The 25,245-nt window shown below is 42.8% G+C and overlaps 1 protein-coding gene across 2 annotated transcripts in view; it reads right to left on the reverse strand.

Annotated features, from left to right (window-relative positions):
• FHDC1 (FH2 domain containing 1) overlaps window positions 1-20,602 on the reverse strand; it is a 35,945-nt gene extending 15,343 nt beyond the window's left edge. Inside the window, exons 1-6 of one of the 2 annotated variants that reach the window (XM_040555912.1) lie at window positions 20,482-20,602; window positions 16,630-17,264; window positions 9,892-9,953; window positions 9,203-9,305; window positions 379-464; window positions 197-297 (exon numbers count right to left, since the gene is read on the reverse strand). In XM_040555912.1, the coding sequence (XP_040411846.1) occupies window positions 197-297; window positions 379-464; window positions 9,203-9,305; window positions 9,892-9,953; window positions 16,630-17,115 (838 nt within the window). In that variant the 5' untranslated portion in view covers window positions 17,116-17,264; window positions 20,482-20,602. Of the gene's footprint in view, window positions 1-196; window positions 298-378; window positions 465-9,202; window positions 9,306-9,891; window positions 9,954-16,629; window positions 17,265-19,483; window positions 19,918-20,481 lie in introns of those variants that run through there. The other variant, XM_040555913.1, reaches the window with a different exon arrangement.
• Between the last annotated feature and the right edge of the window lie 4,643 nt (window positions 20,603-25,245).

Here is a 25,245-nt window from a genome sequence, read left to right on the forward strand (position 1 = left end):
GTGTCCAAGTCTCCAGATTTTTGATTTTGGAAGCAAAGATTCACCAGACACACCCTGATGGCATTTGTCAGAGGGGAGTTAGCTTCCTTTTAATAGTGAAGGTACCTGAAATTCAAGCTCTGGTCTTCATAATGCAGACTAATTAACATGCTAACAAAAACAAGAGTATTATACATGTCCCAACATGCTTAATTACCTTTTGTTGCCCGTCTTATAATTTTCATGTCATCCTGCAGAGAAGCACAGGAGGGTGAGAACTCCCTCTCTAACACCATGGCTTCAATCCTAAGAGCGTAACTGGAGCAGACAAACAAACAGGTTTAGAACTGACAGCCAAAGAGAACCATCATGAACAGAATAAACCTACTATCTCCTTACTTTGGCACCTGGATTAGTAAATACATGAAGGAATCAGCTTGAGACAGTTTTGATACATCTCCATCAAAGGCTTTTAATTTCTTTACCTAGAAAAGAGAAAAAAACACTAGCAAAGAATTTTATTGAAGATCAAGATTAACTTGATTCTGGAAGGAAACACCCTGAAAAACAGTAAATTTAACAGGAGTTAAAGAGTTCACTCAGCGGCTAAACAGCTTTACAGTCCAAGATCTTGTAATTTGGGCACATCCCAACCAGAAAAAAATAAAACCAGTAACATCACTCTTCTCCCCAAACCCTAGCTACAAAATCCAATGGAAAAAACATGGTACCATCACTCTGTATCTCCTCCACTCCCCGTCCCCAGCTACTCCCTTACACATGTTCAGTCGGTGTTTAAAAAAAAAAAATTGGCCTCATAATAATGTTTAGGACAACACTGTTCCAGTTTCCCCTTGAGAATCAGTTCTTCTCTTTCTCACTGGTCCATTTGCCATTCTCCAGCTAAATTTTTGTTCTGCCAGGAACCAGCTGCTTAAGTGATGATCTGAAAAATGATCCTCAACTCTTCAACTACGATACACACTTGGGCATAACCTAAAGTATTGGGTGTAGTTTAAAGTTAACTGTGTTCAGCATTTTCAGCGTAAGACTGCCTAAGTCTCTTTGGCACAATGCAGCTAAAATCTGTGTGTTTTTTTTTTCCAGATACTTGCTTCAACTGTTTCCTCTAAAACTCTCTTAAGGGGTAAAACCTAATGCTCTTGAGTTTATTTTTTTTTTCATTCATATGAAATAGTTTAAAGATAAATGCAAGGTTGCATTTTGAAGTTATTTGTGGTCAGTATTTTGAGACAGCGTTTACGTGTAAAGTAACTATCACTGCATTCATTTTGTCAATCTTCCTTCCCAGCTCCACCAAAATCCATATATTTGCATGATCTGCAAGCCACTGATCTGCCCACATACTTAGTATATGTTTATACAGAAGAAGTGGAAAATACATGCACATATACTTAAGTATAACTGGAATTTCTTCCATATTTCCCAACACAGCAATTGTGTCCAAAAGCAGAGCTCACTCACAATTATGCTATTTCTTCATTCAACCAACAAGTTCACATCCAGTATCAGTTGTACATTTCCACTGATTTACACGCATCAGCCTTCCCTTTTATGACATTACACTTAAGGTCCATTCATAACCACATTTACGCAGCTGCTTTTCAGTTTTAGGAAGCTTGTTAAGATATCCTGGAAAGAGACACACTCCATCAGGGCATCAACAGTTTTCAGGCTTCCAGGATTTAGCAAGATACCCATGATTTGTTTTTTTTTTTTTTTTTTTTTTTAGTTGTTGCTGTTGTTTGTGGCTTTTTTTTAATTTCACATTGTAAAAAAAGAGTAATACTGATTTATAGTGAAAGACAACACAAGTTATGATAAATCAGGGATTTAAAATAAATTCTGCACTAGCAGAATAAAAGGATTTTTAAATCGCTTTGTTCCGCTTTATTCCCATTCTTTCTTTTCCATACCATAAAATACAGAAGTGTTGAGAGCACATTAGTAAAGAGAAAACAAAAATTGGAAATTAAACCCAGAATAACAAAACTTCCTTTTCAAATTTCAAACCAACAACAAAACAAACCAATAAAAAAAACTTATGACAGAAAGAGAATTCCAATCAAAAAAGCAATTTTTATTCAGGCTACCTAACGCAATTTCCTAACCTGCCATTTAACTCACAATATTCAGACAAATGCTCCTTCTAAAGATAAACTGCATACCATTTATCTGAGGCCTGAGAAAACTCCTAATTTACAGAGTCATTCAAGAAGTCTGCCAACAAAAAACAGGAAAGACCAGACTTGACATTCCTGATATTTCTAAGGTGTTAAAACAAGCTAGAAACAAAACCCAAATAAACACTTCTTTTCCCCTACATTATGAAGTGGGGGGTGGGAGATAGTAAATATTGCAGACAGACTTTGCAGGTGGTTCTTTAACCTTCCCGAAACATAGCGGTCTACTTTCTGAACAATAAAACCTGTAAAATCTCCAACTTCATTTTAGTATATTGCAAACCAGTTTGGCTATAAAGGACACAGGCATTCAGATTTTTTTTTTTGGGGGGGGCACAACAAAAAAACAACAAAAGAAGCACACCACTGCCACCCGCAAATCACCAAGATGAAGATCACGTAACCACAGGCATTTAAAGAAAGATGCAATTTTAAGATTTAAATGCACAAAAAGTAGAAAGAACAAAGCCTGAGATACTCACACAAATATTAACTTAGGCTGCCTGTACTACATTTAAATGTAGTGCTGTAAGTAGAATCAATGTTACCTACGTGGAGTGTTAATGCTGCAATGTGAACTTTGCTTCCCCAAGAGTCGAACGTTTCAAAACTTTTTGTGGACGCTGGATGAAATCCACTTTCTCCCACCCTGTACCAGGAAAAATGCCTGAAGTGGCACAAGGGTGTCAAAACCCCAGAATTCACCCAGAGGAATTTTCCTGTACAAGCAAAACAGAAGACATTCACCTGGCTGCCTTCTGATGGATAAGATGGGTTGTGAATGTCACAATGCAAAAATTTGGGGCAGTTGCCAGCCCAAAAGAGAGTCTGTGTAATGATCCTTAAAATAAAGATGTGCTCACAGCCTGGTTACGCTTTTTCCATCCCACATCAGCCATCTTAAACATCACTGTCTTTGCCCTACATGTCCAAAACTACCTTTATAAGGAATAACAAAGAATCTTCCCTGACAAGCCCCAAACCCAAGCAAGGTAGAGGATAGTGACCCACTCCACAAAAACACAAACATGGAAGAGTTACGAGGTCCCTTTTGTCCTAGAATTCTGCACCGCGTAGCCTGGTTTTCTTTATGTGTTTAAGTTTTCCAGACAGGAGACTGAATCCCATGTTAACTCTGTCTTAAAACTAGAAATACTCTGGGGAATGGCTAAGGACAACACCTCAATGAAGTTACAACAACACTTGGTTGTGCATTCCCTCTTTATTACACAATTCACGACTGAAAAAGTCCCTTTCTCCCATCACAAAGCAGAAATAAAAGTTACTTATTTGACACTCCCTATAAACGGAACTAACAAACAAACACCAAAGCTCAAAAGTTTTGGATGGCTGCCCCTACATGTTCCAGGGCTACTCAAAAGCCCATGGGAGAGGCCTCTTCTCTCTACAGCCACGTTGCCTAAGTCTTGCTAACGAGAACCAACAACCTCCAGCGCTTCTACAAGTGGGAGTCCAACCAAAACACCAAACGCAGCCAGGAATTGCAAAGAAACTATGGGCATTGACAACAATGGTTGCTATTAATCATGTGAGAAGATACAATAGATAGGTTTATAATTAGTCTGAGAACACAAAAGAGCTTAAAAAAAATGTGGTTTATTTTAAAATCACAATGAATAACTCAAACATTTCCAGCCTTGACCTCCTCTCTCCAAGCATAACAAAATCTTTTCCACAATAGCATGTAACAAGATACAGCAGTGTAATGCATACATGCAAGACAGCACAACTGTATTGTATGCTCAGTTCTGTATTACTCAAATTGGGAACAGAATTACTAATTTAATTTTTTCATCATATTTGTATATGGAATATGCATTTGCACTGTCCGTGCATGCCCATGCACACTACATTAGATTTTAGATACTGGAGGTTCTCACATAAATAATTTGCTTCAGCTATGAAACACAGAAAGCCTGATCTTTTATTCGATTTGTGAACACTTGGACTAAATATGACTATTGTAAATATCATTCCCCACAGATAGGAGAGCTACCGCACTCCTGCCACTCAAGTTCTCAGACATTTCTAGGCTACCAGCAGTACTTACTAACAAGTACTGGGATTTTACTGGGGCATAGAACAGATATGCTGCACTCCTAAATAGAAATCCAGGATCTCTGAAGAAGAGTATACACCAGTACACCACTCATCCTCATATATGCCTCTAAGTGCTTTGCCACGTGCCAATCAACTAAGTCAAATATTCCCCATATTACAAATAAATAAGTAAAGCCAAGTGCAACAGTCCTGAGGAGTAAACATTTCTCTGTTGTTTGTGTGTGTGTGGTGGTTTGTTTGTTTGTTTGTTTTTAAATATTTCCATAACATTGCAAACACTCAGGGCACTAGGGAGCAACACAAGTGAGAAACACCAACACCCTAAAATGGATCACAATAAAATCAAATCACGAGGGCGTATGGGAAAGCAGTTAATGTATTAGGTGGTGAGATACCATGGGGCACATGCTTGGGTAGTGGCAAACCTCTATCAGCTAATGGTAAACAGAAAAGGAGAAAAACCCATAGCTAATGTAAGGGGTGAAAAAAAGGAAGCAGAAGATGAAAACCATGAAGGATGATCAGCCATACAGAGCGCTGACTGAAGGAAGGAGGGGACAGTTACTATACAAACATGGTTTGAAAAGGGTAGAGCTGATAGAAACAATTCCAGTAAAGCAGGTGACAGATGACTAGGGTTTTAAAACAGTATAAGAGCAAAGGACGGGCTTGAAAGATTGTGAAGGAAGACACTGTGTTGATAACCTGGGCGTGCATGTGTGTGGGTGAGCTAATTAGTAGTATGATACGCTCTCTTCTGTATATATTTAAAAAACAAATTCTAGCTATTCTAGCTCATTAAAAACTCGACTCTCACAACTTCTACCAGTCGGGGCCTGCTGAACAGCGCGACGATGTGCACATACAAGCAGTTAAAAGCTTCCCTGCTTTGGACAGGAATAACAAGTAAGTAACAGTTGTCAGCTGTTTTAACAGGATGCAGTAAGAAACTTAGCTAGGAATCTGTTCAGAAGTGATGTATCAGAGAAGGCCATTGCTTCAGTCACAACAAAGGCTCCTTGGAAATCAACATGAGCTGCAAGAGGGGTTAAGCAAAGGAGATTCCAAATAGGCATTTCTTCCTCTTACAGAACTGCTAATCACTGTAAGGCACAAACAGCAGGACTTCGAATAAGGCTTACACAGTCAGAGAACCTATCTTACCTGTTAACGTATTTAGAAATGTCTATACCTTCTCCTGTTCTTTTTTTTTTTTTTAAATCCACTCTACTACGGCTACTCTGGTGCCACTCACAGCCCTGAACTGTTGAGTGAAACACTGCAGCAAGCTCTAGGTTTGCCAGTTTCAAGAACTCGTCAAGTTTTTCAAATTAAACATTTGAGAATACCTAAACATTTTCAGTGTGACAAGAAGCCTTCACAGCAGTGCCAATATTTCAACAATGGTCTTATTCAGATTGAAAAAAAAAACACCCAGCAGAGAGACAGTACTTGCCATTTACACACAACAATCCCAACAGCTTTCATAGCTGGAAGAAAAGCTAGAAAATTACTAGTACTGACACCTATTTCTGCATGTAAAGAGTTGACACAATACAGTAATGCAAAAAGAATAATCCTAAAGACAGCAGATGGTAAATCTATTTGTTAGCCTGAGTATTTAGCTTCCGTTCCCAAAAAGCTGTTCTATCTCAAAGACTCTGGAATGCCTGTCTCAGATGTCCGAGGTAATATGGACTGAAACGGTGTAAAATGTGTCGCATACGTCAAAGCAGTGTCTAGGAGAATGTTGAGGTAATGTGACTATACATCATAACACTTCCAGATAAGATTAGAGTATAAAGCCAGTGTTTATCCACACCAGATAAACTGTAAAGGTTGTTGGTCATAATGAAGGAGTGAGGCGGTCCAGAGTTGCCCTTCCTACAGCTGTGACCAGGAGTGGTGTTCCTCCCACCCTGCTTTCATTTTGACGGACTAAAGGTTTATGGTACCATATAAAAGAAAGAAGAAGACATCTCCAAACACGCAGCTATCAGGGTGGAGTATATGCCTGGCATGGGGTGCTTGGACCTCATTCCAACCTGCAAGACAACTGTGCTACTGGGAAATGTGACTGCAAATAGCTGAGCTGCCGAAATGAAGGACATACAAAGGGGAACTGCAAAAGGACAGCCAAGACAGAACACGTAACTGAACAACAACTAACTTTTTAGGAGCTAACCACCTAGGTCTCTTCTCAGGGTAATTCTCAACCCCTACAACAACAAAGCTGGTCTTTAAAAGGATGGGAAGTGTCCAAGGGTAATCCCAGAGATACCTTGCTGAGAACAGGCGCAACATTCTGCAGGGACATGACAGCAGTAGGACGACATGATGACACCTTGCCAAAGCTATGTTACATGCTATGACCACTAGATCAAAAAGCAATTAGGGACTATTAAACCAAATAGGAAACACCAGAAGAAATAGCACCCGTTCATCTGATATCTCTAGTGACTTTAAATTATTTGTATGTTTGTATGGTTCTGATGCCTTCCCCTTAGTAAACCATGAATCTGTATTTCAGGAGGCAAGTATTCAGACTAGGAGGCAGACGATAAACTAACAAAAAAGAATAGGACATACAAAGAGAACAATGAACACACATTTAGAAAAAAAAAAGCGCTGAGAAAGACAAACAACAAAAGCTCTAAGGTTCCTAAAGAAATGGATTTTCTCTACTGCACTAATATTCTAGGAGCCACAAGTAGCAAACGAGTTATTGGACTCGCTCACTCTTTGAGCACTTGAAGAATGAGGATGTGAAGGCACTGAAACACTTTTCCATTACAGCAGCACCAACACACACACTCAACATATTCTCCCTGTCCCACCCCAGCTATAGCTGTGGTACTGTACAGAGCTTCCCGTTCCCAGGAAGCAGTGAAAGCTCCAAGAAATGAAACAATTACAGCGAGAATAACAATGGGGAAAGGGGGTCTTTCCTTTTCCCGACCATGAGTAAAGAGATCTCTGAAGCATGGAATTCATTAAATAAAATACAAGTATTTTCACATGGACAACAAGCTTCTTCCCTGCCTTCCATTGGGAACAGGAACAAATCTAACACGTGATGTCCCATAATTTCTAATACTGCTCTACATCACAAAATCTCTTCCATTAATTTCTGGAGCAGTTCCTTAAAAGCACTTCTTAAGTGTTCTGGCCCCACTATCTTGATGGGTAGGCCTGTTGTCAAATCACCAAGCTGGAAATAAACAAACCTCTCAACCCTTGAGCAGCACCAACTGGATCTATCTACAACGTGGCTAGCACCATCTCCTGTGGGTTCAGAAACCACACATTGCCTACCAATAGTTAGCAGGAGGATGCATTTTGACTACCGTCATGCTCCAAAAGACAAAATTCAGCGATGCACATTAGACTTCTAGTCAAATTACAACATTTATATCACATAGCAGTATGCCCTTTGAAACATTTTCAACTTATGTTAAAATAAAAACCAAGATCTAAACCAGAAAGAGGAAAAAAAGAAAAAAAACTTTTCTTTCACCTTACTGTACTCAATATACATAGTTACCTACGAGTCACTTAAACTCCACTGCTTTCTCTGCCTGCCCAGAGAGATAAATCCCAGAAAGTTAAATTCTGTTTAAATATAGGAATTTGCACAGAAATTCAAAAAAGGGGAAGGGGAAACAGTTTGAGCCCCCAGAACTATTTTCACCACTTTTTTTTATATTACATTTAAACTTGCTGATATCCTCTAACTCTAAAAAACTTGCTGATATCCTCTAACTCTAAAAAAAAATAACACTTTTTTTTTTTTTTTAAACAAGATTCCCCGCAAAAGAAGCTCAATTTAGGGTTCAATAGTCAACAGAAAAATAACGTGTTTTGCTAGTGACTGGATCTGAGATTTGCTGCTGCACAGAGGAAACAGAGTGCTTGGACGGTATGACCTTGAAGTGGTAAAGCATGTGAGGTGAAGTTGATCTCTATGTGGACGTTAACTAGCAATTTCCTGAGTTTCAGCCATCACCTTGATGTGAAACACTCAAGCAATTCCAATGGCAATTCTGTCAAGTTTGTGGTATACATTTCTCTCAAGTACGTACTAATGGGTCAGTACAAATACAAGAGCAGACAGGGAACTGTGCATCATTAAGCAGGGCTCCAGGTCAGTTGATGAAGCTTCACCTCCTAAATCATCTGATCGGACTTGAAGGGTTGGACCAGCAAGGGAGAAAGCAGCACTTGCACATAGGTCATATCATGGGCACAGAGATGGAGCAGAAGGTTCTGCTGGCGATTCTGTGCCCTCTATCAGGTCTCCTTTGGAGAACTGAACAATGTTAGCAAGTTCTATGGGTGCCGCATAGAGGAGCAGCCTTTCTGCCCTCGTTGGAACCTAACGACCTGGGACAAGGGGCAAGCAGATCCCAAATGCACCAAGAAGGCAGCAAACCATAAGGGATAAGAGTACTACAGGACTGCCGATACTCAGCTCGCAGGCACTGCAACAGGGAAGTAGGAGGCAGGTGCCAAAGAAGTGAAACAATTTGTTTGCATTAGGATATACTTTGATTCTGAGTTTCCTGACCCGCAGTGCAGAGTTCTCTGCACTGCACACAGGACGGTTCCTTTCCTTGGTAGCACATTTATGGGATAAAAGCTCATAAGGGACATCAGAGATCAAAAATACCTTAGCAGTACTTTCTTTAAAAAGCACATTAAAGGTAGGTGAAGTTACCTGATGTGAAGGGAACGACTATGCTGCAATCTCAATACCACATGTAAAATGAAGATTAAACCTTTGCACTCAGGGGCTTCCTATCCTCTGATCTAAGGATGGTTCTGGATCCCCACCACCACCCCCTTTTTTTATTTATTTTTTTGACAGCCCTTCACGTTGGGATCCCAGACAGTAGAACTCTGCAAAAAAATAAGCAGCATGTAAAACCATTATTTACCTCCTCTGCTTCTGGTAACAACTTAAGAAATTCATTCAGCAATTCAGAACCATAGGGCTCACTTCTTCCATGATAAATATCTTCAATGATGGATTCAGCAGACCTTGAAAAAACAATTGAGCATACACATTTCTAATGCTTGTAGGCTGAATAGTTACAGAAATTGAAAAAAACATCACGCTTGTGTTACCCAAAGGAATTATAATGAGGTTATCTGTATCTGTGTCTACAGCGACGTTATTCTAACATTAGTTTGAGTGATGCCTTTACTAAAAGGTAACATTAGGAGTGAATACAGATAGCATTGAAACAGCTTACTCAAAAACAAACAAACAAAACCCCACCTCAGCTTTCTATTAATTCTTTCTAATGAAGGGGGGCCAATGAAAAGCAGATCTCGTGCAGTATTACACGAGATAAAAGGACTTCCTTGAACTGCACCTGAAAACTCACTTCAACTGACTAACAGCAGCAAAATCTGAATGTTTGGGGATAAGTCATAATGGCTGTCAAAACTAAGCATTAGTAAACAGATTATGAAGTGTAGTTACTTATGACAAGCTTATATAGAACTGCAAATTCCATCAGAACAGAGCACAATATACCATACATTTGATGACAAATGAAAATCATTAGGAATTGCACACATCTGTAGCTTGCACTAGCAGTGCAGAAAAATCAAATCTTACTTTTTGAATTGTTTGAGAAATATCCCAATGTTCATACTCCGTTTTGCATCCAAAATGGAAACCTGAGAGAGAGAACAAGAGAGATTAATCTACTAATACGTAAGAGAATAGCACATAACGCAGGTATCATTCCTTAAGCTGCTACAAACAGTTGTATGCACTTGCCACCAAATCACAAGCAAAATAAATAATTTCCAATCAAAGAACTAGTTTTCACCAGGGAAATACACAGACCACCTTTTCTCAAGCAAATTGTAAAAACACAGCAGCATTTACAGAAGGAAGGAATAAAGTTCTATTTCATTACAAAATGAAAGCATTCTTCTTGCTTATTTCATAACACTGTATCTATAAAATGTTGCTCAAGTAATACATTGTGCTGAGTCTGAAGTCCCCACTGCTAGTTAGCCACACACTTCAAAATCCATGTATTTCAGAGGTTACGCAGCAACTATGAGGACGAGCTTTCTATAAGCAGAGGTCAATATGCAATACCGATTTCATTCACATGAACTAACAGCCACGCTGATCAAATGGGAAGATAAGCCAGCCAATCTTGAATCAAAACCTGAGACATGATTTTCAAATCTGTTTCCTTTGTCTAGAATGAAAACAGAAACCCATAATAAAACGACAGTCTCCCCCTCGCACTGTACTTTAAAGATGATTTGCTAAATCATCTTACGTGTACAATTCTGGAGATTAAGCAGAGAAAAAGTTTTAAAAAGATTAAGCAAAGTTTATTTTTTCCCTAGCTTAATTTTAATTAGAAGTGTTAGTTCTTTTCATGCTACTTTTTCTGACTGCAATGACATACAACTGCAAACCTGAGATGTTAGCCACAGTTCTAGAGAATCTTGTCCTTAAGGTTAAAGTTTTACCACAGCTATTTTGGTGGCAACAGCTAGAAAAGTCATGAGGTATACAAGGACAAGAGAATTGCTTCATGTTAACAATGCCACAATAAATCAGCTCTGTACACACAGATGTTCAGGACTGCTGTTGGACTCACATGATGTTTGAGGTTTTGGCAAGTGGAAAGGTGTCTTGACCTCTGTGACAGCATAAGAATTAGAAGTATATATATATAAATAAAAAGTCGGCATTGTCAAGAGATAGCCTGCAGTCAGCTGGTGGTAGGGAAAATACAGGTATGGTTAATGTGCTATCCACAGCATACTACTGCATACACGTAGAAGACAGCCTCTTCATCTGCTGAAAAAAAGTGAATCAGACTCTGAAGTTTTCCAAAATCTGGGAATCTCCTCTCTCCTGAAACCAGTAAAGACCAGGAAACACAGGAAATATCAGAGTATTAGGTTTAATTAGATGACTGCTAGCCTGAAACCCTTCAGTTTTAGCATATGCAAAGATAAGAGGCCAGGCCATGGTTTATTCTCTTCTTATCTTAGGAGTTGAGAGGCCCCAACAGATCATTAAGGGAAAGCCCCTTAACATAGGACAGGTTCAGCTATCTTTTCTCCTGCACTATCTAATCTGTTTTCAAATGCAGGGACCTCTCACTGACCTCTCACACTGCAGCTCCAGTCCCTAATTGCTCCGGTCACTGCGAATTCTCTGATCTCTCTCTACTGGTTTAAGTCAAGTAAGTTCTGCCATCGTGACTTTAGCTTTTGGGTTGTCTGGGTTTTTTTTAAGCGTATTCATAGTTGATCTCCAGTACACCTCATTTTTAGTCACAGTTGGTAACTATTAAAATAAGACTGGCCATCTCCTGGGTAAACTTTTGGTTTCCGTGGCACAATTCAGATGTACATTACAACCTCAAATAAAACTAGAGAATTTTTTTTAATGTTTGCCCCTGAAGAAAAACAAGGGATGATAACATATAAAGCTGCATTTCCCTTATCAGCATGACATAAAACAAATGTCATAGCTGTTCTTCTTTTACGTACAGGGACCTTACATGCTTTTCACTCTGTACTCTAGTTTTTCCCCCTTTCTTGTTCAAGCACACAATCAAAACGCATGACTCAGTTTTTGGTCATTCCTTGCCTGGTGTCATTTTTAAGATTATCAATAGCATTTGAAAAAGCTGTCATTACTTAACTACCTTCATGGAGTTTCCAGACTGGAGTGTGAGGAGGAGAAAAGGGGAACTTGGCAGATATTCCATAAACACATGTTCCTACTCTCTGCACAAAAGTACGGTACCTTCCACCTCACATTCAGTAGTACCTTGTTGCATATCAGATTTAGAAACAGCCTTAACATCTATTCCCAGTGTCTACTCCTCTTCCCCACTGAGCTTTCATTCAGTTTGGTCCTTGCAGAAAGCTATCTGTATATGATTTCCTCCCAGGCACTTGCTTTTTACCCTTTAAGCATTACCCCAGCTTTTCATAAAGTCTGCTCCTCTCATCTATTCACGCACACCTTCAGTACCGCTGCCAGCGCAGCACGTTCCAGATCTCTGTTTGCCACCTACAAAGACACTAAAATGCTGTGTACCAGTGACATTCGTTGACTGCTTGACTCAGGAAGCAAAGAACTGAGAACAGGCTCTCCCCGCTCACTGGGATCTTCTATACCAAAGAAAATCTCTTACGGTTCCTTATGATTTACTTTAGGTGCATTCAGGAGAGCTTTCTCCACTCTCATCTTCAACTCTCCTGCCAGAGAACACTATTAAACTTCTGTTTACCTTAGTGTGGAAATATTACGACCCGCTCAAATGCCTTGCACCATCTCAGCACCTGCACTTTGCCAGACATGCTTGCCAGCAAACACAAACGTCCCTGCCTCACACACCTGCCACCTCCCCTTCATAAACAGTTCGATCCCTTATGGAAGGACAGCTGATCCACTCCTGAACCCACTAGTCATCACCATCATTTGCAAACTGGTGGTGTACTTCTGAGATCTACAGCAGGAGCAGACCCTGGAGGGTAAGAACAGTATCGGCTAACCAATATTAATCTACCACTGAAATATTCCCCGTTTTAGATGCAGCTGTGTTAAGAGAAGGGGAAATTTGCTTGCATACCATGGTGAAGTTGTGATGATGGTAAGAGGAAATCTGCTCCTGATGGTAAGAGGAAATCTGACACAAATATTCATCAACAGGAAAGATGCAGAGGAGCGTTTTGGGAGACACAAACGGCCTCAGCTCAACCCCAAATTTGTAGTCACTGTGGAAATGCAGCAGGAGTTTCTTGCCGTGAGATTGTCAGTGAGGAACAGGAACATGACAAGGTGAGTTTATGGCAGACAAGCGAAAACAGAACATTACATGGATTTCCTGGATGAGAATAACGGGTTTTCACACAGTGGGATATAGTTCACGAATTTCAGCAAGCACGGACAGTCTGGTGGCATGGGCTCGGTGTTGGAGATTAGGAAGGATACAGACAACATCCTGCTTCAGTTTCCAGTTCACTTTACAACGTGCTGAACACCATGACTGAATTTATCATTTTGGGCTCTGTTCCCTGAGTCACACACAGTGCCTGAGGAAAGGTGCACTTCTGCCGCCCGAGCGAGCCCGGCAGCCTTCCGCCACCCAGAAGGGACGCCCCCCTCCATCTCACCCTCCCGCCACGCTCCTCGCCTGCTCCCTCCCCGACGCTGGCACTGGTGCTCATCTCATTGCTTTTTTGCTGGGTCTGTTCCCTGCTGGATTAACAGGTTGAATCAGCTCTCAAGAAGGTGGAATGAGCATTAGAGCTAGCATAGGCAAAAGAGACAGAGGGCACAGCCAGGAGGAGGGGAGGAGATGTATCCTGTTTGCCCCTTCCATCTTCCTTCTCCCTTCACGAAGCCCTCGCACAGGCTCTGCAATTGCCTGGACCCTTTTGCAAGCCATCAAACTCCCTAAAATAACAGAAGACCACTCCCCATGATGCCGCTGCACACATGAGGGGAAGGGGGGATGGTAGCAGAGGAGGAAGCCAGGCCAGCTCCCTTGGCCGGTGACAAACCCTCCTGCCTCCTCCAGCACCAGGTAGGCCACAGCCTGGGCGAGCGCTTGCTGCGCCGCACCGCCTCCAAAGGACGGGGAAAGTAATTTGCAGCCGGTGTGTAAACTTTGCTCTACACCCCCTGTTTTTAAGAGACTCAAATTACGCGAAACCATAGCGGCAAATTAAGCTCTTAGTTAAGGAAACATGTTAATTAATCTCCTAAGGGTTTGGTGAGGGCTTGTTTATGAAAAGGAAGGCATTTGCTGTAGGAGTGAGACTCAAACCTCAAGAGACTTCAGTTATAATAACAATGTTTAGTATTGAGCCTCCAGAATGGGGATTCAATAACCTGAGCTGGGTATCTAAATTGCGTGGATATAGCACTGCAGAGCGAGGAATTAAAAGTGCATGCAGTTCTGTAAGCTCCTACAAGACAAAACTTTTTGCCAACTGGCTCGTGATTTCATAATCGCTCTCTGCAGCAGGCATGACACCCATCTCCACCAGTCTCTGGGGAGTGCCCTCAACACCGGCTGCAGTCAGTCTTCAGAGCTCCTGCTGACATTACACCACTGTGCGGAGGGGAGCACCTGAGACAAAAGAGCAGTCTGTGTCCACGCACAGGGACATCACTTTGGACAGATGCTGTTTTCTTCAGATTTGGATCTAAGCGATTCTTGAATTTAGGCACTTGAAACTACCATGAAAATTCACTGTTGACACACTACTGCAACTAGACTAATTCCGCCACGTGAATTCAGAAGACACAGAAGCCACGACACAGCCGGAACAGAACCGCAGCTCCCTCAGCCCTACTCCAATGCTGTCTCCGCAAGGTCACAGGGATGCCATGTGCCTGTCTGCTGCAGCGAACCGAGGATAGTCGTCGTAACACTGAGGTGAGCAGCAGCTGCCAGCACTGATGACAGAAAGCACAAACACTGCCCGTGCCTCCGACCTCCATACCTTGCTGAATGATGCCTACAGTAACGCTGAGCATGTGAGCTGTTACGTACCCGTGCTTCCGCACTTCCAGTGACACACAGCTCGGCAGCATTATCTCCTTCCCTCCTTACTAAGCAGCCAGTACCGCAAAGCCCATTAACACACGAGAATTGCTCACCGCTCTCTGACACGCTCTTGCAGCGTGCATGACAAGTGAGTTGAATGTTTGGGCAGTTAAACAGCATGATAAGCACACAGGCAGGTCCTGGTCCCTCACTGCCTGCCACCTGCAGAGGCAGTGGATGGGCACTGACCTGCAGAGGACTATGGTATCAGCTCTGGATGTGTGCAGAAGAACATTAATTGTAAGAAAGTGAAAGTTTGTTTCCAAAGGACTGAACCCTCGTTTTGCAGACCCATATTTTTAATCTCCAACACTGCTCCCCAAGATGCCCCAAGTCTCAAGTTGTACATTTGGAGCACACTGGGGTTTTCCCTGCCCCAACTGCTGTACACTAGGGGCCATATTCAGTTTATGAAATTTATCATCAAGTTTGCTACATCTAATTCTTCAACACACGGCACTCCTGGAAGGGAGCAGGTGCTTCTTAGGAAACACGTGAGGAAGGAGCTGTGTACATCCACATGCAGCACAGGAAGTCCACTCACTGCAATCCTGATTCAAAGATGCACATAGCCCGAAAACAGCGCAGAGGTTAATCACTACCTCTGATGATGGCCTCAATTACTCCTTTCCGATGTCAGGGCTTCAGAGCCTGCAGTACTCATACCTGTTTTAAACCCCTTATTTTAGCCTATGTACAACACGAACACTATCGGGGCATCAGTTTGTTCTTGCTGATATTTTATTTTGATGTCTTCCAACTTCTGTAAGACACCATCAACTTTGAGTCCCTATTTTTTCACTAAAAACTGATACATAATCACATCTGCTAACCCTGTGCCCTCTGTGTTTTGTTTACAAGCTAACATGTAAACACACACAGCTGTGATTAAATCTGCACTTCTACCCCCCAATTACTTCACAGAAAGATCACTTGAGACAATTCAGCTCAGGCTTCAAAAAGAGGCTACCTCTAAGTCAGGATTCAAGAACTAGAAAAGTTACTTCTCAGTTCACTGGAGAGTGCACCTGGAAGTGTTTGGAATATACCTCTCAGCACCAGAACAGAAATCTGTAACAGCCTTCTGTTCGAGTTGAAAAGTCAAGCAGGTTATTTCTATGTCCAGAAAAGGCATGGTAGATGCAAAAAAAAAGTGTTCACTAGCAACGCGTATGGAAATTGAAACTTTAAAGTTATCTCAATTAAATAACAAATTCCCTTAACCAATGCATTGTATTTTATTGCCTCATTGTCATCCCGGTACTTCCCTTCTTGATGTCTCTAGGACATTGGAAGTACATACATAACATGTCAACCCTTGTGATAGGACTCTCCTCCCTCCTGCCTAGTACACATTTGCATTTTGATTGTGCAATGGACACAGTGGAAGAGCTGAAGATAAAAACTACAATACACTTAACCTTCACACTAAAAACTCAATGGCTATCCAATAAAAGTAAATACAGGTGCCTTCAGTTCCCTTCACTTTTATTTATTTTAAGAGGTGATCAGATCACAGCACTTACCCAGGTAAAATAATAAAACACTGTTAGCTCTTTGAAAAACAGATTTGTGCCACCAAGAACAAAGAGTTTATCCTTCCTGTTGTTCCCCTCCCATTCAAATCAAGACAAATTTATAGTTAGAGTGAACCACGACAGAGACAGAGGTAAACAAATGCCAGACAGGATTCATACCAATTCTCGCAGCATTGTGGAAAAGAAAGATTCAACTTCGGTTCTTACCTCCTCTTTAGTCTCCTTAAACGAAGACTTTAAAGACCGACTTCTGGTGTCCTGGGGCTTGGTTTCTTCCTGCTGCCCAAAAAGCTCCTCGATCGTCTTCGTGTCGATCTGATACTGCGGTCTCGCCGCGATCGTCCAGATGTTGGTTTTGCCACGGACCTGCTCCTCGGGGATGGTTTTCCAGAAGAAGCTCCGCATCCGCTTCTTTCTGCTGTGGCTGTCGTGCCCGTTGGTCAGCGGCGGAGGCGGGGGGGGGTTCGGTCCCGGCAGCGGTGGGGGCGGTGGTGGCGGCGGCGGCAGCCCCGGGGGCAGTGGCGGGGCAGGGGGTGCCCCCGCCAGGGGACATGGCGCAGGGGGCGGCGGCGCCGCAGCAGGCGAGGGGAGGTGCGATGCCGCCGTCGGGTCCTCGCTCATCAATCCCGTCGCGACCGAGATAGCCCCATTTTCTTTGTCATTGACCAAGGAGAGACAATTCATAACATGCATTTTACGGCCCCTCCGAAGAGGAGAGCGTCACTGCCTCGGGTCTGCCTGAAGCATGGAACAGCGTGGCAGCAGCGGCGTGCGTCGCGCCCGTTCAAGCTCTAGTCTGCCAGCAGCAGCGGGGCACGAGGGGACTGCGCCATCTTCGCAACCTACAACAAAGGGCAGCGGGGAGACTCGGGTCAGAGAGACTGGACATTGGGCTGAAAAGACACCAGAATTAACACATAACAGCGATCAAGAAGGAAAATTTAGGTAATCAACTATCTTTCCCAGGGCAGTTGTGTAAAATCTGTCCATGCAATATCTCAAATATTTGTGGGGACTTAGACTTCGAGAATACATATAAAAACAAGAATCTCTCCTAAATCACACACACAGCAGATACCAAACCCATCTATTACTCTCAGCTAGGTGCAATTTTGTAAGAGAAGGTATGTATCCCAAATTATTAAGCCAAATAATCTTCAACTCTTTTGCCCAGGGAAGTGGTTGAGTCACCACCCCTGGAGGTGCTGGAGAAACGCATAGATGTAGGACTCAGCAGCACGGTTTAGCGGTGGACTTGCCAGCACTAGGCTGAAGGTTGGACCAGGTGATCTCAGAGGCCTCTTCCAACCTGAACTGCTAACTACTACTCCTGCGGTAGTGGATTAACGGCATCAAACAGACCCCGTTTGAATCCTTTGGTGTGAATCCAAGCTGCGTTAAAATAATGAATGACGTGTGCGACAATTTAACAGTCTGCCCTAACGTCCTGCTTTTTTGCCTTCCTATGATATGACTGTCCATAAGGGAAGAACATCACACAGCCCCTCAGCTCCCTGTGTTCGTGGAGCATCCACCTGCAGTATTTGCATTTTGCCATTACATGTCAGGCTACGCTGCCTGACAAAACGCACTAAGAGAAGACAGACTGCAGTTTGATTAAGCTGTCCCTTATAATTTACTTCAGTATCCAGGTTACCACAGCAAGTTCAATAAGCAGAGAGAGAAAGGAGAGAGGAACCCACAGGAACAGTAACCTACACATCCTAAGCACTCAGCACACAGACCTTTACGTAGTTAGGAAAGCTTTTCTATCTGCCCAGGTTACCTCACAAGGTAGCTTAACAGGAATCACAACAGTTTTGAGCAAGCTCTTGTATACTGCCACCTATGAAAAGCAGATACTGACGTTGACGGTAAACCTTCAAGAATGACTTCTGTAAAAAGCACGATTTTGACAAGCCACGCCTATTGGCTTTACTTTCCTTGTATTTCTCAGATAAGATAACTTAAGATATTTCAGGTATAGACTAATGAAGAATTCCATGGCTTTTTGAAAATACGCACGTTATCTCAAAACCATTTGGGGAATTCACGAAAACCAAAAACAAACAAACAAAAAAACCTCCAACCAACCAAAAACAAAAAAAAAGATACCGCACAAGAAAAATTTATGTAGAATAAGGACAGCCACCGAGAAAAAATCAGTCACAGGAAAACTCAAGCTGAAGCAATGCACTGGCATGAGAACAGCATCAAATCAAAAGTTTGGCACGGATTTAGCCGTACGTCTGTTCTGCAGGGTTCACATAGAGCTAATAGCAATCCAGATCGATTCGACATTGTATAATGGTGATGAAAAACCTTTGCTATTTTTGCCAGAGATCCATCATTAGAGTGTTCATGAACAAACAGATCCAAGTACAGAAAGAAGCCTTAGGGCAAATTCTCTCTTGCTCTGTAAGGACTCTGCTACTCACAACTTCTCTGAAGTCAATGGGAATTGACACAAAACGATACGCTTCACCTTGTCTTCTCAAAAACTTGCACAGGTAGCAATGACCTCCCCTTTCTTGCTTCAGATTTTCTGGTCTTATACCTCACGTTACTGAGGTGCTCATGAGAATAGAACATGCTTATAAAAGCTTGTGTGAGGTTTAAACCATAGGAATGATGGAAAGTATTTTAATGGCAGGGTAAAGAGGGGAAGAGCTACAAAGAAAGTAGATCAGGATAAAGGGTTTCAAATTCAAATTAGCATTAATACCCAGTTGCTATTACAGAGCGCTATGTTCATTCCTCTCCTCCCAAGTTCATGATCATAGATGCACAGAGGCATGAAAAAGCAGGTGCAAGGCGGTGGAAAGAAATTAACCACTCAAAGCAATTAACTGTTGCATTAATTTAAAGAAATACTCAACTTGGAAAAAAAAAATCTTGACTCCCTACCATTTACTTAAGAATGAAATATGCATTAGCCAGCCTTCCACCAACACAAAGCAGTTTTCGGCAGTTATTATTTTCTAACTCGGGTTCCCACAGATTTAAAAAAAAAATGAGAGAGAGAAAAAGAAAAAAGAGACAGTCAGACAGACTGACCTACCATGCCCCTGGGCAAGGCGTATGAACCTTATTTTGAAACTTCCAACAAATCTGGATGCTTTAGGAAAACTGGGATGAAATCCGAAGGAAGCCAAGTCGGCGGCGATGAATCACCGGAGTCCCAGCGCTCACACACACACGGACAGACAGACAGACAGACAGCCGGTGGGAAGGACTGATCTCAGAGCTGGGCGCTGCTGAGTTAGCCAGGGACACTCCTAGTGAAAGGAGTGGGGAATGCAAGAGGAGGAAAACATCCCAACCTAGATGGAAACGATAGACAGAGCAGGAAAAACTGTTCTCCAGCCATCGTGCTGCTTGAGCCGAGACAAGTGTCAGCCAGGAGCAGGCGAGGGGGAGGCACGGGCGCTTAGGCAGAGGGCACCGAGGGAAGGCACAGCACAAAATGCCTGCCTCCGGCTTTGCCTTCAGACAGATATTTGCGATGCAGGTGGCGGGGGTCACCTGCTGCGGAGAGGACGGCGGCCTGGAGTTACGGGCTGCCATCAGGCTGGTCTAAAGCCCCTCTGATTTTGCGTGCCTGGTGTCGGGATCAGGCCGTGTGCTGCTGCCAGGTGCCCGGGCAGGGCAGCGAGGGGAGCCGGGTGCCCTGCCCATGGCAGGACGAGCTCCCAGCCGTGCCACCGGCAGCCGTCCCACGGCCGGGCATCCTCCGAGGCGTTAAAGGGAAGGAGACAGGGACCCGGGACCGACCGTTTCTGATGCCTCTACTGCGCCTCGTTGCTGCGTGCCCGTTTCCCGGAGCAGCCCGAGGAGGAAAGGAGCCGGCGGTGACCGAGCCGCTTCTCCTCGCCCATTGTCTCACCCAAGCGGGGAGCCAGTGCCCGGGATCGCGGCCGGGAGCCGATCTGTCCCCCTGTTCCTGCCCCCCCCCCCCTCCCGCGCGGACGGACAGACAGACGGACGGACCCGCCGCCCCCTCCCCATCCCTGGGCACGGCGCAGCCCCGCGTCCCCCACCCCCCCTCGCCCCGCTCACCTCCGCCCCGGCGGCAGCGGGCGGCGCGGCTCGCAGCAGGCCCGGGCGCGGGTCCCGGTGCGGGTCCCAGTGGCGGTGCCGCCGCCGCCGCCGCCTCCTCGCATCGCGCCGCGGCTCAGCCGGGCCGGGCCGCCCGCGGCCGGGGGCGGGGCTGCGCGCAGGCGCGGGGCGGGCGGGGCCCGGCAGGTGGCAGCGGGGGTGGCCCCGCGCAGGCACGGGGCTGAGGGGGGCTGAGGGCTCCGGCTGGCCGCCCCCCTCCGGCGCTGCGAAATACGGTTGTGAGAGACCCAAACGCGCCCCATTTCGGAAAAAAAAGCTGTTTGCCCCCCAAAGCTCAAGTACATGAAGTGGCACAGCGCAGGCCTTGAGTGATTCAGAAGGTCACACGGCACGGTTCATGATATGCCATAGCACTAGTGGGTCACGTACAATATGGAAGCAGAGGAGGGAAAGGGTTGTTAATAAGAGGCCCACCTCCCATCATCTAGCCCCTCAGAGCAGGGGCAGGAGGAGGGAACCAAAAAAAGTCCCCTCACAATTCCCAGACACAAAACCCGGTCCTACCATCACTAAGGTTACCCCATGCCACTTACTGGAGCGGCAAGGCAGGCCGTTCAATTCACTTCATTTTTAAAAGTGTCAGAACAAAAGGAAAATTTAAGGAATGTGATCTTAGAACTCTGTCACTGAAGCCTTAAATCCGTTGAGTGGAACGAGTTCAGCTGCAGTGAAGGCAATTCATACCACACCACGCATCTCGACTTGGCAGGGCTAGCAGCAGCTGGAGAGGACAGGCACAGATCCGAGCCAGCATGGACATTCCTCGAGAGTGCAAGGTCACCACTCAGGGCATCGGCAAGGAAGGGCAGCGCTGCTTGGACTGTAGCTGCTTGTGTTGGAACCAAAGAGACTTGTTTTCACTGCTGCCAGTCATGAGCGCAAATACTCACTCTACAAGACTAAAAGTACAAGCCAAACGAGACTTGCATAATGTCATATTAAAAAAAAAATGAACAGGGTAGCAAAGGACCTGGGAGCCTGTCCAGATGTGAAGATAAATTCTTAACTTGTCCTCATCCTGTGAGATTTATTCCAGAGCTTTTCTAAAGCACCATGTCAGCAAATTAAGTTTAAATTTTCAGCTGTTTTTACCCCCCTAACAGTGTAAACACTCAGCATACAAAGATTTTGCCCACATGGCTAAAATTCAGAGTCACAAGCAACTGAAAACAGGTCTTCACAGTAGGAAGTATTAAGCAACTTTAATAACAGGTAGACCAAGCAGCCCCACCTATAATAAGCACCAAATGCACCTCCCTAGAACAGATAGCATTTAGATGGGTTGGCATACTCTGAAAATAAATCCCAATGTATTTTAAGATTTCTAGTTAAATGGAATACTCAAGACAGTCTCCAAGATGACTAATTTTAACACATAGCCCTTTTTTTTTTTTAAGAGGGGGAAAAATTATTTTGGAAGATCTGCACTTCTTTGGAAGCAGAACGAGCTCCTAATGCTTTAGGTTGAATATGAATATAATGATTAAACCAATCTAATTGTAAGAATAGAATTTATACCACTTGAACAAATGGCATAGTTACCCTTGTTGCAAGCCCCCAACTCTACAGTGTTTGGAGTGGCAAGAGAGAAAGTTTATTGCAACACTTCAGACACATTAAAACCAAGTCCTATTTGGTTTCAAAATTAAGGACTATGATAGTTAACCTCTTGAAACAAAACCCTGCAATTATTAACCACTATCATATAGAACTACCATGATGCATACGCTTATGAAAGAAAGACAAATCAAGACTGAACAAGTAACACTAATTTTTAGCCTTATTTAACTCTGAAGTGCTTGAATTTACAGCCTTCAATACTCTTGAAAAGGTAGCAAGGTGTATAATTATTATTTTAATTAGCACAGTTGGACACACCATTTGTTAAGTACCATTAACTAGGAACGCACCGCTGATAGCTGAACTGTTCCCAAATAAACCAATGCATTTATGCTGGCATAAACAGTAATAACAGGACAAACCCAAACTAAACATTTGTTTCAGGCTGATTCTGCTCTGTATCTTATCTCAGCACTTAATTAAGAAATGTTATCGCACATCCATAGTAGTGCCCATCTAAATTCTACCACCCAATGATGCTCTTGATCTCTTTTTCTGCTCCTCCTGGAAGATCAAGTATTTTCATTCCTCCAAGAGCTATCTTGAAAACAGGTTCTCACAAAGAGAAGAGGCAGAATGTATTTGCTCAGGAAGTGTTTTTCAGTAATTAAAAAAGTTGACTACACATTTTGCTGAGTGGCTGTACAGTGTAAGTACTTAATAGAAATATACTATTTCAAAGTAGTACAATAGTGGGCAACACAGAATTGTTGCTGCTCCTATCTCTTTATTTTTTTTGAAAGGCACCTCAGGTGTAATAGCAATGCTTTTGATTCCTCAGTAATAGGAAACCAAATATTCACAACCCATTGACTGCATTTTTATGTCCAAGGCCATTGCTCTGCAAGGTTCATACGCTTCTCTGGATTTCCATACTGGGATACTGATGAAATAGCAACACACCATTTTTTTTTTTTTTATTTCCACTGCTTCTCTACCAGTTCAAGGTATTCTTCTCCCAGGCAGGCACAAGCTATCCTACTTGCCATTTTTAAGCTACAGGGTAAGGTACTTCCTTACTTCACTTCAAACTCCTGTCATAACAACAAAAATGGGTCAAAGATCCACAAACAATGTCAAGTAACAAGAACAACATAGAGAAATGTAAACACAGCAAGTCACCTCTGTGCATCTCAAAAAAAAATAATTCAATTTGACAAAGCTGAGCTCCCAGTAGCTGGATAAATTTGGGCAAGGGGTGATCACAAAATATGAAGATAAACAACATGAAAAAGCCAGTGACTAGCACAAACTCTACATCAAGCATGCAGCATGGAAAAGATAACCAGACCAAAAAAGATAATTGCAGAGGAGGAATGCTGAATAATTATGATATTCTTGTTGTAACACCACAATAAGGAACAAGAACAGATAAGCAGAGAAGACAAACTGAACATGCCTCCACTTCAGTTCAAAACAGAAAAGTTGAGAGGAATGGTTAGCTTTTCTTTTAATTACTTTGATCATTTTTTGAAGCAGAGACTGATAGAGATAAGGTTGTTGGGAGAACGTGTTAAAAAGATTGAAATCAAGCTGCTACTTTAATGATACCAGTGTATTACTGTACTCTGCTTGCACAGACCTCTCTTCGAATATTACTACAGATACACTTCATAACCAGAGAAGGCTTTGTAAGGGCTTGGTAAAGCAGGAAGTATGCCAAAGAGCATTTTACTTACACATTAGAGTAGAAGAGCTGCTGTAGAATTCATACAAACTAACAGAAGCCACAAGTTGCAAACAAGCCAGAAGCATAGGAAACTTACAGTATGGTCACTGAGAAAAACAGCTCTCTGGGTCCCTGTTTGGTAAGTCAGCTACGACAACATCTGAAGTGCTGTTAACTACTTGAAATCCTTCTTGTTGATGAACCTCACGCAACACTAAAAGCACTAATGCAGTAACTTGTAACAGAAAATTTTACACGGACAAGACTCTAGTAGATGGGGGTATGATGCCTCCTCCCTTGCCAAAATAAAAAACCACCACCACTGTGAAGCAACTATCTATCTAGATGAGTGTCAGCATTAGAAGCCATATATATAGCTTTTTTTTTCCTTTTAAATAAGTATTAGAAAAACAACCATAATTATTTCCAACTGGAAACTGGCACATATGATTTCCAGAAGAAAAAGTTTCTAAAATAGGTTAGATTTGAAGTTAGCTTTGAATATCAGGCATGAATTTGAATTCTTTCATGAGCATGTATTTGACATTCCTTTGCCCCCGTTCACATACCACAAAAGGAAATCACTTTAATATCCCATCGATCAGCTGAACACAGAATCCTCCTCTCTGAGGCTATCAATTAGAACAATTGCTTCAGTGAGCAAAATGGAAATCATTCTTCCTTCTCTCTGGTCTGAAATGCTACACTGAGACTTTAGCGAGTAATCTCTTTTGTCCAACCTTTCCTTCCAGTTGAAGAGACTCCAGCAGTTTTAAGCCGCTGCAAAAGTTTGAGGATTACACAATGCCATAAGTCTCCTTCCTGCACAAAACAATTTCAGACCCCTTCTTGCACAAAACAATTTCAGACCCGAGTTCACTCTTACTATTTCTGACAGATCACTTCCTTCTGGTGCAGGGACTATATTCAGCAGGAAGAGCATGAATCTTGCACTGAAACCAAAATTACATGTTTCCTGTATAGTATTCTGAGAGTAGGTATTTCAATTGCGATCAATAGGTTTGCATTCTTTACCCCCTGCTATGATGCTACCTTTACATCCTACCTCAACCATACAGTCTAAAGCTAACTTCTTACTTGCACCATCATATCATACACATGTCAAGATTCGTATACAGTGGAAGACAACAGCTTCATAAAAGTTGTTAAATATGAAGTTAGCTTTGGAAGTTTAAAATCAAGAACATACACATACTAAACGATTTGTTTCACTATAAGCCTACATTCAACTTGAACTTGCACACAATTAGATCATCCTGAAATAAAATATCAGCAGCGTTATAACCTACGGATTTCCCAGAAATTTATGGGTAGGGATGCAACTCAAACACAAAACTAAACTTTCACTGCAGAAGCTGGGTTGTACTCTTAACCATCACAAGTCAAGGAAGTTA

Source organism: Cygnus olor, chromosome 4 (assembly GCF_009769625.2).
Source record: "Cygnus olor isolate bCygOlo1 chromosome 4, bCygOlo1.pri.v2, whole genome shotgun sequence".
Taxonomy (NCBI): domain Eukaryota; kingdom Metazoa; phylum Chordata; class Aves; order Anseriformes; family Anatidae; genus Cygnus; species Cygnus olor.